Consider the following 16,029-nt stretch of genomic DNA (forward strand, 5'->3'; position numbering starts at 1 on the left):
GTGACCTAGAGGCATACGCCGAATAAGCCCTTTCCTCCCTAGGGTGCTTTTGGTCAATATGGCTGGGTTTTGTTGTTGTTGTTTTTAGATTTTTTCAATGGATGTATTTGTGTGTATCTCATGTGCCTGAAGTGCCTGAGGAGGCCAGAAAGGGGCATCAGATACCTGGAACTTGAGTTGAGGCAGCTATGAGCTGCCCGTGTGGGTGCTGGAAACGGAACCTGGGTCTTGCAGGAGCAATAAGCATGTTAACCGTGGGCCATCTGTGCAGCCCCTGCTCAGAGTGCTTCAGTCACAACAAAGTAGTCAAGTGACACTCACAGGTTGCACAGTGTTTATGACATTGCATTGCATGCCCCAGACACTCTGTAGAGGTAGGAATCATGGCCCCTCTCATACGAGAGGGAAAACTGAGGTCGGGGTCACACAGGGATCATTGGTTCTTAGGCTGAGTGCCTGTCCATGGGCTGTCCATGAGTCAGGGCTGTCAGGGCCAATGAAGGTGCAGGGCCAGGAATGGAGGAGGGACTCTGGGGTGCTGTGAGTCCATCTTCCCAGTTGCCCACTAGGGTGGTGGCTCTACACAGACCTCTCGCTAGCCAGGGATGTGTGTGCATGTCTGTCCTTCCTTCTAGAACTTGATTTGTCAGTTGCTCAGCCTGCGTTCCCTCCTCGGTCATGCTCTGTCAGAAGTCACTCCCTTCTGTTCCCAAGTTTACACCTTGGCTCTTCCATCTTTCCAAAGCCAACCTGGAGTACAACCAAGGCCCCAGCTGTGTCACCCTCCTGACTGTGATGTCTGCTGTCCCTGACTCAGGGCTGAGAATGTAGATATCGTATTTGTCTCAGGGACCTTTTAAGCCCCCATGGGCTAGTGTGTATCTGTACTGGGAGACAGTCCATCCCACAGCCCACAGCCCACAGCCCACAGCCCGTAGCCCACAGCCATCCCTGCTCAACTCTGGACCAATGATCTAGATAGTAGAGGCCGAGTCTGTGGTGTGCATAGGGAGGAGGCAGAGTCAGTAGACCATTGGATCCCGGGCTCTGTTGTTTTCATTCCTGCCTGGAGAAGTGGTCCTGATGCTTAACTATGAGCATGGCTCAAAGCAGGGTTTTGATGGCCATTGGAAGATCTCTCTCTCTCTCTCTGTCTCTGTCTGTCTGTCTGTCTGTCTGTCTGTCTGTCTCTCTCTCTCTCTCTCTGTGTGGTGTTTGTGTCCGTCCGTGTGTCCGTGTGTCTGCCCATCTTTCCAGGATAGAATCTGCTTTGTCAGTTCTCCAAACCTAGTCCTCCATCCACTGTTGTTTTAAGCAGGGCACCTCCGTGTGGTCTTTTCTCGTAAGTGGTCATGCTTGACTCTGCGGCCAACCACAGTGTCTGGAGGAGGGGCCCTCTCCATGGGGCTGCAGACACCTCAAGGTGCAGCCTCTGCACTCAGTCTCCTCCATGAGCTCATCACTGTGGCATGGGAGCAGGAACTGGATTGGGGAGTCCACATTCAGCCTTTGCGCCCGTCTTGGGAAAGGCTGACCCGGTAGCTGAAGGCTCTCATTTGCCTGAGAGGGGCTGCCAGGCAGGAAACAAGAGAAATGTGTGATCTCTAGGCTTCCAGGACAGAAGGGACCAGCAGCTGCAGTCAGGGCACATCAGAAGACACGTGGCCTTGGTCAGTTCTGGGACTTCCTGCTACCAGTTTCTTTGTGTCCCCAGATCTTAGTCACCGTCCCTTCTCATCCAGAACAGGACCCTAGAGACATTGGCTGCCTCAAGGGCTCATGAGCTCTGGCTCCGGTCTCCAAACCCATGGCGATGTTTGTAGAGAGCCGAGGGAAACTGAGGACACGAGGAAAGGAAGGTAACTACTGTCCTCCTGCCCCAGGGCCATTGCCTGCTCTTCAGTCCTCTTCCGGCCTCTGAGCCCCTGGGATCAGCTTCCCAGATCACTGAGTAATCTTAGACCAAGCAGGCTTCCACAGTGTCTCTGCTCCTTCAGGAAGGTGCATCCAGGGTTTAGCAGAGTTGCTGCCCAGGTTGTAGCCTACAACAAACAGGGAGAGGTGACGAAGGGTCATGCCCTGCTCTCAGTGCCCCAATGCCCCTGGGTGATCTTCGACCCTCTCCAGCCTCCCCATTATTCCTTCATCCCCTTAAGGGACATGTGGGACCACCCATGCCTGGCCACCCTCCTCCTCCCTGGATGTCACTGGTCATCTTGATTGGACACAGGCAGAGGGCTATTTTCCAGTCAAAGACTCAGTGTCACAATCCTCAGATTAGGGACTCATATCTTAACCCTGGGAGCCAGGGGGTAACTTGTGGTGATATATTATTTATGATTTATTAAAGCTTGCCCAAGGGCTCAGAAAACAAAGCTATCCACAAGCCATAGAGGTCAGGCAATGGTAATACACACCCTTAATTCCAGCAGCCATACTAGCAAGCCTTAGAGCCAGGCAGTGGTAACACACACCTTTAATCCCAGGACTCAGGAGATAGGCAGATGGATCTCTCTGAGTTCAAGGCTACCCTGGCCTATACAAGAGTGAAGAGAAACAGAGCTCACACCTTTGATCCCAACACTTGAGATCACACACCTCTAATCCCAGCTCTAGGGAGGTGGAGACAGGAGAATGTGGTTAGGTAGAGAGAGGAATATTAGGAACAGGAGACAGGAACTCAGAGTCATTTGCCTCTGAGGATTCATGGAGACAGGATTGCAATTTCAGCTGTGTAGAGGTAAGACCTACTGGCTTGGCTGCTTTGCTTCTCTGATCTTAAGCTTGAAACTTGAACCCCAATGTCTGACTCTGGGTTTTTGTTATCTGTGTTACAGTGAATCTACTTACTCCCCATGTGCCTCTTCTTCCAAAACCTATAGATCACCACCACCACAGGTGCCAGAAGGAATATCAGCACCACCGCCATCACAGGAAGGTACATCTCCTGGGACCTGAGGAGGCAGGGCAGGTGGAGAATAAGCACCAGGTCCCCGCAGACGCAGCAGGCAGCCTCCCAGCACTCCCTCTAGATAGACACTGTCCTTCTCTCTTGGGATCAGATGTGGGAGGAGAACGGTGTGTCAACAGGCAGGAGGGAGCATCTCACGACACCTCTCCTCCAGCATGTCCTCAAGTCCTTTCATCAGCGAAGACGAGGACACCGCAAAATGGCCCTTCGGGACTCAGGACACCAAGACTGTTGGCTCCATAGTGACTAAGGACTCCCCTTGTCCCCTTTGTCTCTCCTGTCACTAAAGCCAGCACCATCCTTTAGGCTGGATCCCTTTATGCTGCCCCCTACCGGTGGAGAACAAGAGACAGCATATCACTGTCCTAGCTCCTTGGCCTTGAGTGGTCGGGTGTCAGCCACAAGCTGCCCAGTGGGTTGGTGTTCTTGTGTGCACAGCAGAGGCTGCCTCGAGCATGGCTGGCCAGTCACTTCCATTCTCTGTCTCACTTTCACACTCTTCCCGGTGCTCTGGGTAACGTGCTGCTCGTCCTCTCAGTGTCTGGGCCACCCAGATAAAGCATGTGCATTTCCCATTTCCTAACCCCTGACCCTGGCCCTTCCTCCCCTCTCCCCCCCCCCCCCATACTCTTGACTTTCCTCTCCATCACCTCCCGTTAGGACCCTTCCCGTCTCTCATCACTCACTGCAGTGAGCCAGACTGAGTTCATGGGGGCCTAGGGAATGCTGAATCCAAGAGTGGCCTTTTGAGATCTGTTGGGCTCTGAGAGCTGGGGCCACACTTGATAAAATGCCACATAACCTGTTGGGGGTCAACTGGTGCCACATCCCCACGGTGGACAAGTCACTGCTCAGGTGTCTGGACACAGTGGAGGTGGTCCCCGGATCAGCAGAGAAAGATCTCGCATCGCTAGGAGACATGGTCATTGGCTGGGGCTCCGTGCTCCTCCCAGGCTCTGTGATCCCACTGGAATCGGTGAAACTGTTGCTTGTCACGGGGGTTGGTGCGGTGGTTCCTGAGGCCAAGGTGAGGAGTCCAGATGTGAACACAGTCACGTCAGGGGTGAAGGGGGCGTGAGGGCTTGACATGGGGACCTGGCCCGTTGTGACAAATCCACTCTCGAGGGTGTTGGTTAGATGCGTGTGAGGAATGTTTCTCTCAGTTGTGAGGGCTGAGGGACCAGAGAGGAAGAAATATTAGCAAAGGCTTGAGTGCAGAATTCACAGCCCCTCGGCTGCGCAGACGCCGGGGAGAACCTTCCTCTCCATGACTTTGGGCTCGGTTTCTGAGTGTTCTTTCAGAGAGTGACAGGAAGGAGGAAGCAGACATGTTAGGAAGGAGGACACTAGAACAATCTCTTCAGTCTCCCCTTCCGGGCCTGCTCCCAGAGCACAGCCTCGAAGTCTTCCTTCCTAGCTCCCTGGTCACTTTTCAGGCTGTCCTTACTCATGAGCATCAAAGAGATTTCCTTTTAAAATGACATTTACTTAGCGCGTAAGTGTGTGTGTGTGTGTGTGTGTGTGTGTGTGTGTGTGTGGAGGTCAGCGGACAACTTGCAGGAGTCAGCTCTGACATCCCATCATATGGGTCCTGGGGTTTGAACCCGGGTCACCAGGCTTGATGGCAAGTGCTGCTACCCACTGAGACACCTCACTGACCCTTTTTAAAGAGATATTTCTATAATACTATGTTTTATAAAGGTAGCTGCTTCATAATTGTCAAATGGGGACTAGAACTCAGAACAGAGAGGAGCCAAGGGTCCCACATTCAGGGGGAAACGGCAAAGAGCGGTGATCAGACACCTTCCTCGCTGTACACTAAGACACACAGGGGCAGATCCTGCCCCTCAGACCATCATTCCAACCCTTTGCCGGCAACAGCAGCAGCAGCGTGGGGTCTGGACAGCATGTGGGAGCTGCAAACAGAAGTTCAGTCTTGTGGGGAGCCACAGGTCTGTCTCCGCAGGAGCAAGACACAGAAAGACTCCCAACCCCTCTACTAGGCATAGAAAAGACACGTTCCTGAGGCCAGTGGTCCCTGTGCAGGGAGGCCTGAGCCACTGTTCCGGGCAATGAAGCCTGAACATCAGTGTAGGAGAGGAGAAAGATCCAGAAAGAAGCCAACTTATGGCTTAGACTCCCCTCAAGGACATTCCAACAGCTCTCCGAAAGGGTGGCTGAGACAGCAAGACATGGGCGTGAACATCAGACTTTTAAAGCATGGGAGGGGGGAAGGACTCAGCAAGTAGGGCCTCCCATGCCTGCCAGCTGACTCACACCACTAATCCCTCATTCCTACCAAGACGTCCGTGTGTGCTAGAGAGAGCACCAAGGTTGGGTGCAAGAGGAACCATCCCCACCTCCAAAGATGAAGGGGCTGGGCAGGAGGGCAGCTGCTTCCCCAACCCGTCGTCCTGGGTTACAAGACCCGGTTGCCGGGGCGGTGCACACACTGCTATCAGAGTTGTAACTGGCTTGAGGCTTAAGTATTTTTTTTTCATTTTCATTTATTTATTTTGGGGTGGACACACACATTCCTGATAGGAGTGTGGTCCCAGGGATCAAACTCAGATCATCGGGTTTGGCATCAAGTGTCTTTTCTCAGTGAGCCGGATGGTCATTGGCAGGAGGTTTTTCTTCTTGCCACTGACAACATGGGCAAAGTCGAAGATTACCCTTACGAAGCAGAAAATGAAAATATGGAAGGGGAAGCTCTATCAATAGTGCTTGCCACGCAAACACGAGGACCGGAGTTCAACTCCCGAACCCCAAGCATGGTGCACACGCTTACAGTCTATGCTGGGGAAGCGGAGATGGGGAATTCCTGGGGTCACTGGCCTGACAGTCTAACCTACTTAGCAACTTCCAGGTTAGTGGCAGCCACTGTCTCAAAGAAAATAAAAGAGCAGATGGCACCTGAGGTTTTCACTGGCCTCCATGTGCAGATGCACACACATGCTTGGACTGACATGCAGGAGCCCAAGCACACACGTGCGGGTGCACGCATACACACACACACACACACACACACACACACACACACGGATAAGAGGAATGATGATAGAAAAGGAAGTCCATCTCATGATGGCATCCCTCTAAATGAAGACCCCAGAGTCAGTTTCACCTGCTTCTGGGGTTGACATAGAACCAGAGTGATGGAGTGAGATTTGGCCCCGCAGCTGTCAAGGAAAGTTCTCCTGGTCAGAACCAGGGAGGATGGAGATGCGCTCAGTTCAGAGCAGCAGGGGAGGGCAGGTGGTGGGCACTGGGAGGCAGGTGGTAATAGGTGAACTCAACTCTGTGCTTTTTTTTAGATGTTCTGTATATTTTGGAGTGAGGGCAGATGTACCCAAGTCGCACTTGTCCAAGCCACTGCTGCTTCCGGCATCCACCTTGGTTTCACTGGCTCCTCTCACACCCTCCCACCATTCATACACAGTGAAGGCTGCCTTACAAAGAAGGGGCTGAAGACAGCTCAGTCGGTCAAGCGCCTGCCTTGAAAGCACGCAGACCTGGGCACACTGGGGTGTGCTTTTAATCTGGGCATTGGGGAGCCAGCGTACCCCACAGGCCAGTGAGAGACCCTGTCTGAAAAACAATGTGGACAGCTGGTAAGGAATGACACCTGAGCTTGACCTCTGGTCTTCACATGTACACAGTACACCCTTACATAATCTACACATACATACACAAAGTGGAGGAGCAAAGAAAGGTACATCATGTTACTCTTCCTGTTACTTTTAGAATCAGACCCATTTCTGTATCGTGGAATCGAGGACCACCTGACTCTACAAGCCAAAATGAGAGCAATGCATTAGACTGGTGCAGTGGTGCACACCTTTAATCCCAGCACTCGCGAGGCAGAGGCAGGCGGATCTCTGTGAGCGCAAGTGACCTGGTCTACATAGCGAGTTCTAGGCCAGCCAGGGCTACATAGTGAGACCCTGTCCCAAAATAAATGCAGCCAGTTACTATAAAACTTACAGCTCCCTTCCCCTGAGCACTCTCTCCCACCCTAACCCTGTTGCACGTTGTGTTGCCTCTCACCTCAGGGCCTTTGCTCATAGGCTGTCCCTGCAGATGCCCTCCAAGCATAAGCAAGCCCTCCTCACGGGGGGGGGGGGGCTGACACTGAGCGACTAGTTCATTATTGCTTTCTAAGCACAAAGGTCCTGCTGTGCCATGATTTGTCTGGATGGTGTGCTGCTGTCTGGATGGTGTGCTGCTGTCTGGCATCCCCACGGGGCAGGCTATGGCTGGGTTTGTTCATCATCATATTCTCAAAGCCTGTAACAATGTAACACCCCGAGCTCGGCAAGTATATGACATTCAGATAACTGAACGAAACATAGCACGGCCCTGAGTTCCCGTCTCTCCTCTGCGCAGGGCAAGACCAGAAGCGCACAGAGTTTGATAAGCTCCTTTTCTTTGTCTGTAAAAAGGTGACAGGAAGACTTCCGCAGTGAAGAACCTTCCCTGTGCTGTCCCGCCCACCCCAGCTCTGGGCAGGTCTGCTCACCTGGGTACACTTCCAGCTGGAAACCCACCAAGGGGTAGAGATGCCCAGCTGTGTTCCGCATACACCAGTATCTTCCCGAGTCCTGGACTCTGAGGTCCTCCATGGTGATGTGGACCACCTTGGCCTTGGCATCATCCTGCATGGAGTAGCTGGGCCCCTTCACCCAGTCCCGCATGAAGCTGAGCTCACACTTCCTCCTCCTGACCTTGCACCAAGCCTTGCCCTCTGCGCGGTTTCTGCGGTTCTTGTAGGAGCACTGCAGGGACAGAGACTCCCCTTCACGCCGCCACACTTTCTTGTACACGTTCTCATTGGAGGGACCTGGGGAGACAGGGCTTACTGAGCAAGGTCTGGAGAGGAAGAAGAAGACATCTTGAAACTGGTCGGGGGAGGCAGCAGCCCTGACTTTTGCGGAGCTCAGCGTGAGGTAGAACAGAGCCCTGCCCTCGTGTCTGATGGGAGACGCACAGAACCACTATCAGCTGGCTTCCAGTCTGATGGAGGAGTCCCAGTCCAGTGAGGAAACAACCTTAGCAGGAGAGCTTTAGCAGATATAGTCCCCTTTCGTCTGGACATTTTCTGGTCTTCAGGGAAGCGCAGTATTTCAGGACAGACCCACACACTGCTGAGATAGATGTGCAGACACAAACAGGTCACCAAGCTCTGGAACCTGAGAGCACAAACTACCGTGGTGATAAAAAAGTCATGTATCTGGGAAAATGATGAGACTTATTTCCCCCAGTAATATTGTTTCCTTCTCCCCCCTTCTCCTCTTCCCTCTCTGCTCTCTCCTCTTTGTTTTGCATGGAGTATTGGGGATCACACCCAGTGCCTCCAGCATGTTGGACAGGCACACTCTACCACCGAGCCACAACCCTGGCCCTCTATTGAATACCTTTAAAATAGCACTCTCCATGGTGCTTAATTTTTAAGTATTGTAGTTACATAAAAGTCATAGATAAAGCACGCCGCCCACACTTACGCCCCCGCCCATGAGCCAGTGAGTGGTTTCTACATTATTCACTGTTCATCCAATGTTTCCATATTGCAACTTGACTTTGTCCTCTCTAAATGCATTGGGCAAGTCATAGCTATCCCAGGATGCACGGGGCCTGCGGACTGCTGGCTAGACATGCCTGGTAGAGCATCTGGTCTCTATACCTTGGAGTGAGGTGAGGCTTATGCCTGTAACAGCATAAGGGAGACTGAGGAAGTACAACCTAGAGTTTAAGGCTATCTTGGAACACCGAGTGAGTTCATGCTAGCTTGGAAACAAAACAAAAACCCTGTCTGTAAAGAGAAAAAGAAGCCTGGGGAGACTGTTTATAAAGACAGCTAAGCATCAGAGCCTGGGTTCAAATCCCAAGACTCATGCAAAAATGCCAAGTCCCATCACTGTGCACCCGTAACCCCAGTGATGGGTTGGGGGCAAGTCTGTACATGTGCATATAGCACACCCGCATACAAAGGAGGGAGAGAGAAGGAATATGAACGAACGTATTTATGTGGTCTGTGTCCGTCATAATCTAGTCTGTTGAAGAAAGCGTAGAGCGGGGGGGGGGGGGGGCGGATGATTCGGGGGACAGAGAGAGCTCCAGTCAAGACCGGGAAGCCACTCGTCACTGTAGCTGAAGCTCCGAGACTCTTCTCCCCTTGCAAAGTGACAGAACAGAGCAGGCCTCTCAACTTTACCTCCCCGCAGAGCAGCGGAGGTGGGACCACCTGGAGGAGGCCTCTAGGGGGTCCTTGGTTTCTTTGTGCCTTAACTTTCTGTCAAACAGTGAGGGGTGGGTTTGGCAGCCCTCACCATACCCAGAAAGGAACAGGAAGTGGTAAGTGGTTGCCTTGGCAGCCAGGAAGGCAGAGAGTAGTAGCCTTGAGTAGGGAAAGGCCTTTGAGGATTGGTTCCCTTCAGGTCAGAGCAGAGGGACCGGATATGACATCAGCATTCCGAGAAAAATGTAATTCATAGAGTGCAAGCATGCTACAAAGACTCACACCACCACCAGTAAGAGCTCTCTTGACAAACAAAAGCCAAACATAGGTAATTTCTGTGAGGAAATTCTCCACACCAAGGGAACTTAGCAGATAAAGACCAATATAGCGGATACAGTTACAGCAGTTACACCCTCCTGTGAGGTCTGGTGAGGCTCTGCCTGGGGCCAGATATTAGCATGCTAGGAACTTTCTCCCCAGCCTGTGGTAAAGACCCACCAAGTCAGCCCAGCCTCCTTCCCACACAACACGAAGACCATGGAACATGCAAAGGCAGACAGGAAGAAGGGGTCTTTCTCTTCCCCCGGCCCCACCTCTTACCTGAGACACAGGCCTGTAGCCACAGCAGCAGCAGCAGGAACACGAGAGTCCATGACTCCATGCAGATGAGCAGTCACAGACACCCGGGGAATCTGGGACCCACACTGACCCCAGGCATGCCGCTGGGGTCTGCCAGGGACGGATGTCAGGTTCCAAAAATTACAGTTGCCTGTTTGGGGAAGTGAGGCCGGCCGTCGGGCACACGGTGCCCCAGCAGTGCCTATCACAAGAGTCTGGGAGCAAGCGAGGGCGGGCGCTGGCCGTTTCCGCCCTCTTCCTCAGAACTGCAGGCAGGTGTGGCTGTTCCGCCCAGTCCTGGGGCCCCTGGGCATGGCGAAGGCTGACAACCAAAACCTCTGTGATTCTGCTCAGAAAACCAGATCCATCTGTGGCATCTCCTCATCCAAGGAGTCTGGTCCACCCAGGGACCTGGAGGGGAGGCTTCTGGGACATTCCGTACAGACTTTATGGGATCTTGTGGGTCCAGAGGTTCAAGTGCTCTCTGGCAGGCCTTGATACTCCTTCACAAGGAAGGCCTTATGCCTGGTGAAATGCACTCCCTCAGTCACCTTGACTCCGGCTGGGGGCGGGATAGAGGGGCTGCTTACATCAGTAGATCCTGCTCACTGTTGCAAATAACCTCTCACGTGCCTGTGGTCTCACTTTTGTCATGGGGGGAAAATATGCAAATTTAGAAACTCCCACTCCCACACACTAGGCCTCTCCCTTTTCCTGGCCACACATTACTCTGGCTCTGTCCCTCCCCGCGTTCCTCCTGGGGTCTCTAACTCACCTGCCAGCTCTCTGGAACCTTCCACTCCTCCCTGGCTTCCATACTTCTTGAAATACAGTAAGCCTTCCCCTCCCCCATCTCCTCTCAGATTACCAGGCCCGCAGAGCCCCTCCTCCCCCTTGTTCTGCAGAGCCCCTCCTCCCCCTTGTTCTGCAGAGCCCCTCCTTCCCCTTGTTCTGCCGGGTTAGAAACCACCAGTGCTGTCCCCTCACTTCCGGTCCTCAGCCATATCTCTCTCCCACAGCCACTGCTCTAGATGAAATGACCCAGCATTTGGCCCAAGACTCCACCCTTCCCTCAGTCCCCAAAGAATCACAAGGTTCTGCTGATGTCCAACAACTGTGCAACCCCATGATTATATGGGTTCCCCTACTTGTTTAGGCCACTGAACAAAAAATCCTCCAATTTTGTACAACCATAGTCTTAACAAAGATATCGGGACACTATACTTAATATTTGGTGCCTGAGCAGGGTCTTAAACTCCCAAATGCCAGAGCAAAGGAGTTTTAGCTTTGCTCACTTCAAACACATCTTTTGACTCATTGACTCATTCGCTCATTAGTTCTCACAACCTCCTTGCTATGCATGGCCCTGGACACTGGAGACAAAAGAATGACACACACTTGTCCTGTAAGGGTTCTCATGTGGCATTCAAAGGGGACACTGAGACACGTTATGTTTGGGGGGAGAATGGTATCCAGTGCCGTGGACACAAGTCCTGGGAAGACCCAAACCCTCCACAAGGCTGGCTGCCCGACTCACTTGTGGCTCTGCTCCCCAATGGGCCCAGCTCTCACCATCTTGGCACCCCCAAGAGGACTGTACCATAAACTGCACTCCCAAGCCGGCGAAGTACACAGAGGAGCCTGCGGACCTGAATTCCAATTCAGTCACACAGTGCAAGGAAAGCACTGGCCCCAGCAGTGTCTACTGACTGTCTCACACACACACACACACACACACACACATTCACACATGCTCACACACTCACACTCACACTCACACACACATTCACACATGCTCACACTCACACTCACTCACACATTCACACTCACTCACACATTCACACATGCTCACACACACACTCACACATACATACATTCACACATGCTCACTCACACACACTCACATTCACACTTACACACACACACTCACACATACACATACTTTGGTGAGGTCATCTGAGAGAAGATTAGCTTTGTAAAACTTAATTCACCTGCCTCAATGAGATGATGGGACAGAATTAGTAGACTTCCTAGAGGAGGCCTTACCTTTTCTGAGGGAGGGGGGATGGGGGAGCGGGAGGAGTGGAGGGAGGAGGAACTGGGATTGGAATGTAAAAATTAAATTAATAAAAAATGTTAAAAAAACCTTAATTCAATGAACAAAGAGAAAGAATAAACATTTATTAAGACTATGTAAGTACAACATCTATTACTGTCTGGTTAAATAAGTTATGTTTTTATTACAATGATGTCATTATTTTTTATTTTCATTGTTTTGAGACAAGATTTCATTTATCCTGGGGCTTAAACTCTCTGTGTTATCAAGGATGATCTTGTGTTTTAAATAATAAAGGTTTTGCCAGGTGTGGTGGTACACACATTAATCTCAGCAGGGCATTCAGATCTCTGTGCATCTGAGGCCTGCCTGGTCTATCTACATAGTGAGACACGGATGCCAGCCTGGGCTGCATAGTTGAACTCTGTCTCAATAAATAAATAGATAGATAGATAGATAGATAGATAGATAGATAGATAGATAGATAGATAATATTCCTCCTAGGTTCCTTTTTTTAATTTTTAAAAAATATTTTTACTTGATATCTACGAGTGTTTTGCCTGCCTGTATGTATGCGCACCACACATGTGCCTAGTGCCCGTGGATGGCAGGACAGGGTGCTGGATCCCTTGGACCTGGAGTTATAGACGGTTGTGAGCTGCCATGTGGATGCTGGGAACTGAACTTTAGCCCTTCCCGATAGTCATTTCTTGCCCTCCTTAGTATGTGACCTGTCTTTGTGACATTAGGTAGAACTTTTCGAATGTACAAGCAGATCCTACTCTCCAGCAGTCAGCAGTCTAGGGACAAGGGCAGACAGCGTCTGTGGTCTAGAGCTCAGGTTTCCACACTTTGCAGTGGCCTGCCTTTCTGCGGCGCCTTGATGTGTGGCTTCATTACATACTATAAAACTTCATGGAAGGCCCGGCTAGAGGGCTCAGCTGCTCTTGCAGAGGACCAGAGTCTGGTCCACCCACATGGCACTTACAACCATCCTTAACTCCGGTTCCAGGGGACCTGGCTCCCTCCTTCTGGCTTCTGAGGGCGCATATATGGTTCACATACCCACACAAAGGCAAAGCACTCACATATGAAAAATAAAAATAAATATTTTTTAAAATCTCCGTGGAAACGTTACCGTGTCAAAACATGGAATTTGGGGTAACCTAGTCTGTGCTCCTAGACAAAGGTCACTCTCACTTGGCTCCCAAGTAAATGCTGTCTTAAGCCCTGTGAGGTGAGAGCTGTATTTCCACTCCTACAGTGCCCTAGACAGACAAGCCGACAGCGGTGTGGTCAGGGATCTGAGGAGAGCTTAGAGAAAGTGGGGGAATTCCGTGTCACATGGTTGGTGGCTCTGGCTTACAGCTGCACTCAACTGAGTCAGCTCCAAGGGTGGGGAGGGCAAAAGTTTATAAAACAAGTTACTTTAGCTCTGAAAATCGAATGATTTCGTTTCAGAAACTGTTATGTTTCAGCCTTTCTACTCACTGAAGACATGCTGCCGCCCTCGCTCACTATTTTCCAGTGTGCTTTGCTGGCAGCAGACCCTGTCTTAAAACCAAGGTGGAGCCAGGTGGTGGTGGCGCACGCCTTTAATCCCAGCACTCGGGAGGCAGAGGCAGATGGATCTCTGTGAGTTCAAGACCAGCCTGGTGTACAAGAGCTAGTTCCAGGACAGGCTCCAAAGCCACAGAGATACCCTGTCTCAGAAAAACCATAAACAAACAAACAAACAAACAAACATACAAATAAATAAATAAATAAAACCAAGGTGGAGAGCCATTGAGAAGCTTGCCCAATGACTTCTGGCCTCACATACAAGTCCACACACATTGAGCCTACACCCATGCGAACACGTACAACAGACACACGTGCACACACACACGCACACGCTCACACATCCTGGGGGAAGAACTCTGGAACCTGGAACAGAGAAAACCACAAAGACCTAAGATGACCTTGCCGATGAGGAAATAAAGGGTCGCTGGAGAGATGGCTCAGTGAGTAAGAGCACTGGCTGCTTCCTGAGAACCTGGGTTCAAGTCCCAGCATCTGCATGGTGGCTCACAATTGTCTGCACCATCTCCTGCCCTCTTCTAGCTTCTACAGACACCCAGCATGAAGGTGGTCATGCAGACATGCAGGCAAAACACTCTACACACACAACAAAAGAATACTTTCTTTTAAAGCAGATATGAAGTGCTTGCGTGCCTGTTCTGACGCCCCACTGCAATCTGCCCGGAAACAGCCCGTCTCCCCCTGACAGGGAAAGGTAAGCCAGATGATGTCAGCAACCTCAGAAGACACTAGACATGTCTAGCATGATAATCACAGACACTAAAAGATTTTGCAACTGGGGAATCTGGCAGCCTTCAAGGACCCTGAACCCAGTGTAAGACTCGCTTACTTCTTGCATTGCTATAGGGGAGGAATCCAACCCTTTAACCAGGCCAACATTGTATGGCATCATTGTGAGACCAAGCCCACCTTTAAAAAAAAAAACAGGGTCTCATTATGTTGCTCTGACTGGCCTGGAACTTGCTATGTAGACCAGGTTGGTGTGGAACTTGCAGAGATTCTGACTCCATCTCCTGAGTGTTGGAATTAAAGGCATGCGTCACCACCCTGGCATCAAACTCGTTCTTGGTCACCCTTGCTGTAACATATACCACACCATCCCCACCCTGCACCACTGGAGGGCCTGTGTCCATGACCATCCCCACCCTGCACCTCTGCAGAACCCCCATCCATGACCATCCCAACCCTGCACCTCTGGAGAGCCTCCATCCATGACCATCCCCACCCTGCACCTCTGCAGAACCCCCATCCATGACCATCCCCACCCTGCACCTCTGTAGAACCCCCATCCAGGACCATCCCCACCCTGCACCTCTGGAGAGCCTGTGTCCATGACCATCCCTACCCTGTACCTCTGGAGAAACCCCATCCATGACCATCCCCACCCTGGAGAGCCTGCAACCATGACCATCTCCACCCTGCACCTCTGGAGAGCCTGTGTCTATGACCATCCCCACCCTGCACCTCTGGAAGGCCTCCATCCATGATCATCCCCACCCTGCACCTCTGGAGAGCCTCCATCCATGATCATCCCCACCCTGCACCTCTGGAGAGCCTCCATCCATGACCATCCCCACCCTGCACCTCTGGAGAGCCTCCATCCATGACCATCCCCACCCTGCACCTCTGGAAGGCCTCCATCCATGATCATCCCCACCCTGCACCTCTGGAAGGCCTCCATCCATGACCATCCCCACCCTGCACCTCTGGAGAGCCTGTGTCCATGACCATCCCCACCCTGCACCTCTGCAGAACCCCCATCCAGGACCATCCCCACCCTGAGCCTCTGGAGAGCCTGCACCCATGACCATCCCCACCCTGCACCTCTGGAAGGCCTCCATCCATGACCATCCCCACCCTGCACCTCTGGAGAGCCTCCATCCATGACCATCCCCACCCTGCATCTCTGGAAGGCCTCCATCCATGATCATCCCCACCCCACACCACTGGTGAGCCTGTGTCCATGACCATCCCCACCCCACACCGCTGATGAGCCTGCATCTATGAGGAATCCCTAGAATTAGAGAAGTACCTGTCCCGTCTTCTGTATCTGCTGTACCTTGCTTGTGTGGGCCCCGGCATAGCTCTGCCCTGCCACAGGACCCACACACAGACATGAGTGCTCTGTGTTCACCTCAGAGCTTCCACGCCTGCCCTACTGATGTCACTGGTGTGGATCCCAGCTGATGAGGCTGTCTACCACCATGCCCACCAAACCAAAACCCGAAGGCACTGCTCCAAGGGGCTGTCTCTTGGAACCGATGACAGTTTGGACAAGTGTCTTCTAGAGGTTCACAGGTTAAAGGCTTGGCCACCTGCCTGTGTGTCCTGAGAAGTGACAGAACTTTCAGGAGGTGGGGCCTCCTGTTACCTTGACACAAGTCAGAGTCATTTGGGAAGACAGAATCTCAACTGTGAATATGCCTTCACCAGGCCTGCTGGACAAACCTGTGGTGTGTTTTCTTGATAGATGATGGCTATGGGAGGACCCATCTCTCTGTGAGCAGTGCCATCCCTGGGTAGGGGTCCTGGACGCTGTAAGAAAGCAGCCTGAGCAAGCCTTGGGGA

The 16,029-nt window shown here is 51.9% G+C and overlaps 1 protein-coding gene across 2 annotated transcripts; it reads right to left on the reverse strand.

Moving 5' to 3' along the window:
* Positions 1-320: 320 nt before the first annotated feature.
* Treml2 (triggering receptor expressed on myeloid cells like 2) lies at positions 321-10,513 on the reverse strand. Of its 2 annotated transcripts, none has more exons than XM_021228601.2 (5): positions 9,807-10,513; positions 7,491-7,811; positions 3,774-3,987; positions 2,851-2,954; positions 321-2,042 (listed from the first exon to the last, which is right to left on the reverse strand). In XM_021228601.2, the coding sequence occupies exons 1-5, from the start codon at positions 9,865-9,867 to the stop codon at positions 1,945-1,947; spliced, it is 798 nt and encodes a 265-aa protein (XP_021084260.1). In that variant the 5' UTR covers positions 9,868-10,513; the 3' UTR covers positions 321-1,944. The 2 variants fall into 2 exon arrangements, with proteins under 2 accessions (XP_021084260.1, XP_005072456.1); XM_005072399.4 differs by having other exon boundaries at positions 3,774-4,143; positions 9,807-10,508.
* Positions 10,514-16,029: the final 5,516 nt, after the last annotated feature.

The sequence above is a fragment of the Mesocricetus auratus genome, unplaced genomic scaffold (genome assembly GCF_017639785.1).
Source record: "Mesocricetus auratus isolate SY011 unplaced genomic scaffold, BCM_Maur_2.0 Super-Scaffold_100021, whole genome shotgun sequence".
Classification (NCBI taxonomy): domain Eukaryota; kingdom Metazoa; phylum Chordata; class Mammalia; order Rodentia; family Cricetidae; genus Mesocricetus; species Mesocricetus auratus.

Coding starts and splice junctions, on each gene's coding strand:
- Treml2 (XM_005072399.4), bottom strand. CDS start 9,867: ATGGAGTCATGGACTCTCGTGTTCCTGCTGCTGCTGCTGTGGCTACAG. Junction 4,144..7,490: donor CCAGCTGGAAGTGTACCCAG/GTGAGCAGACCT, acceptor CTGGTCCCTCAG/CCCTCACAACTGAGAGAAAC. Junction 2,955..3,773: donor CACCAGTTGACCCCCAACAG/GTTATGTGGCAT, acceptor CTGCCTCCTCAG/GTCCCAGGAGATGTACCTTC.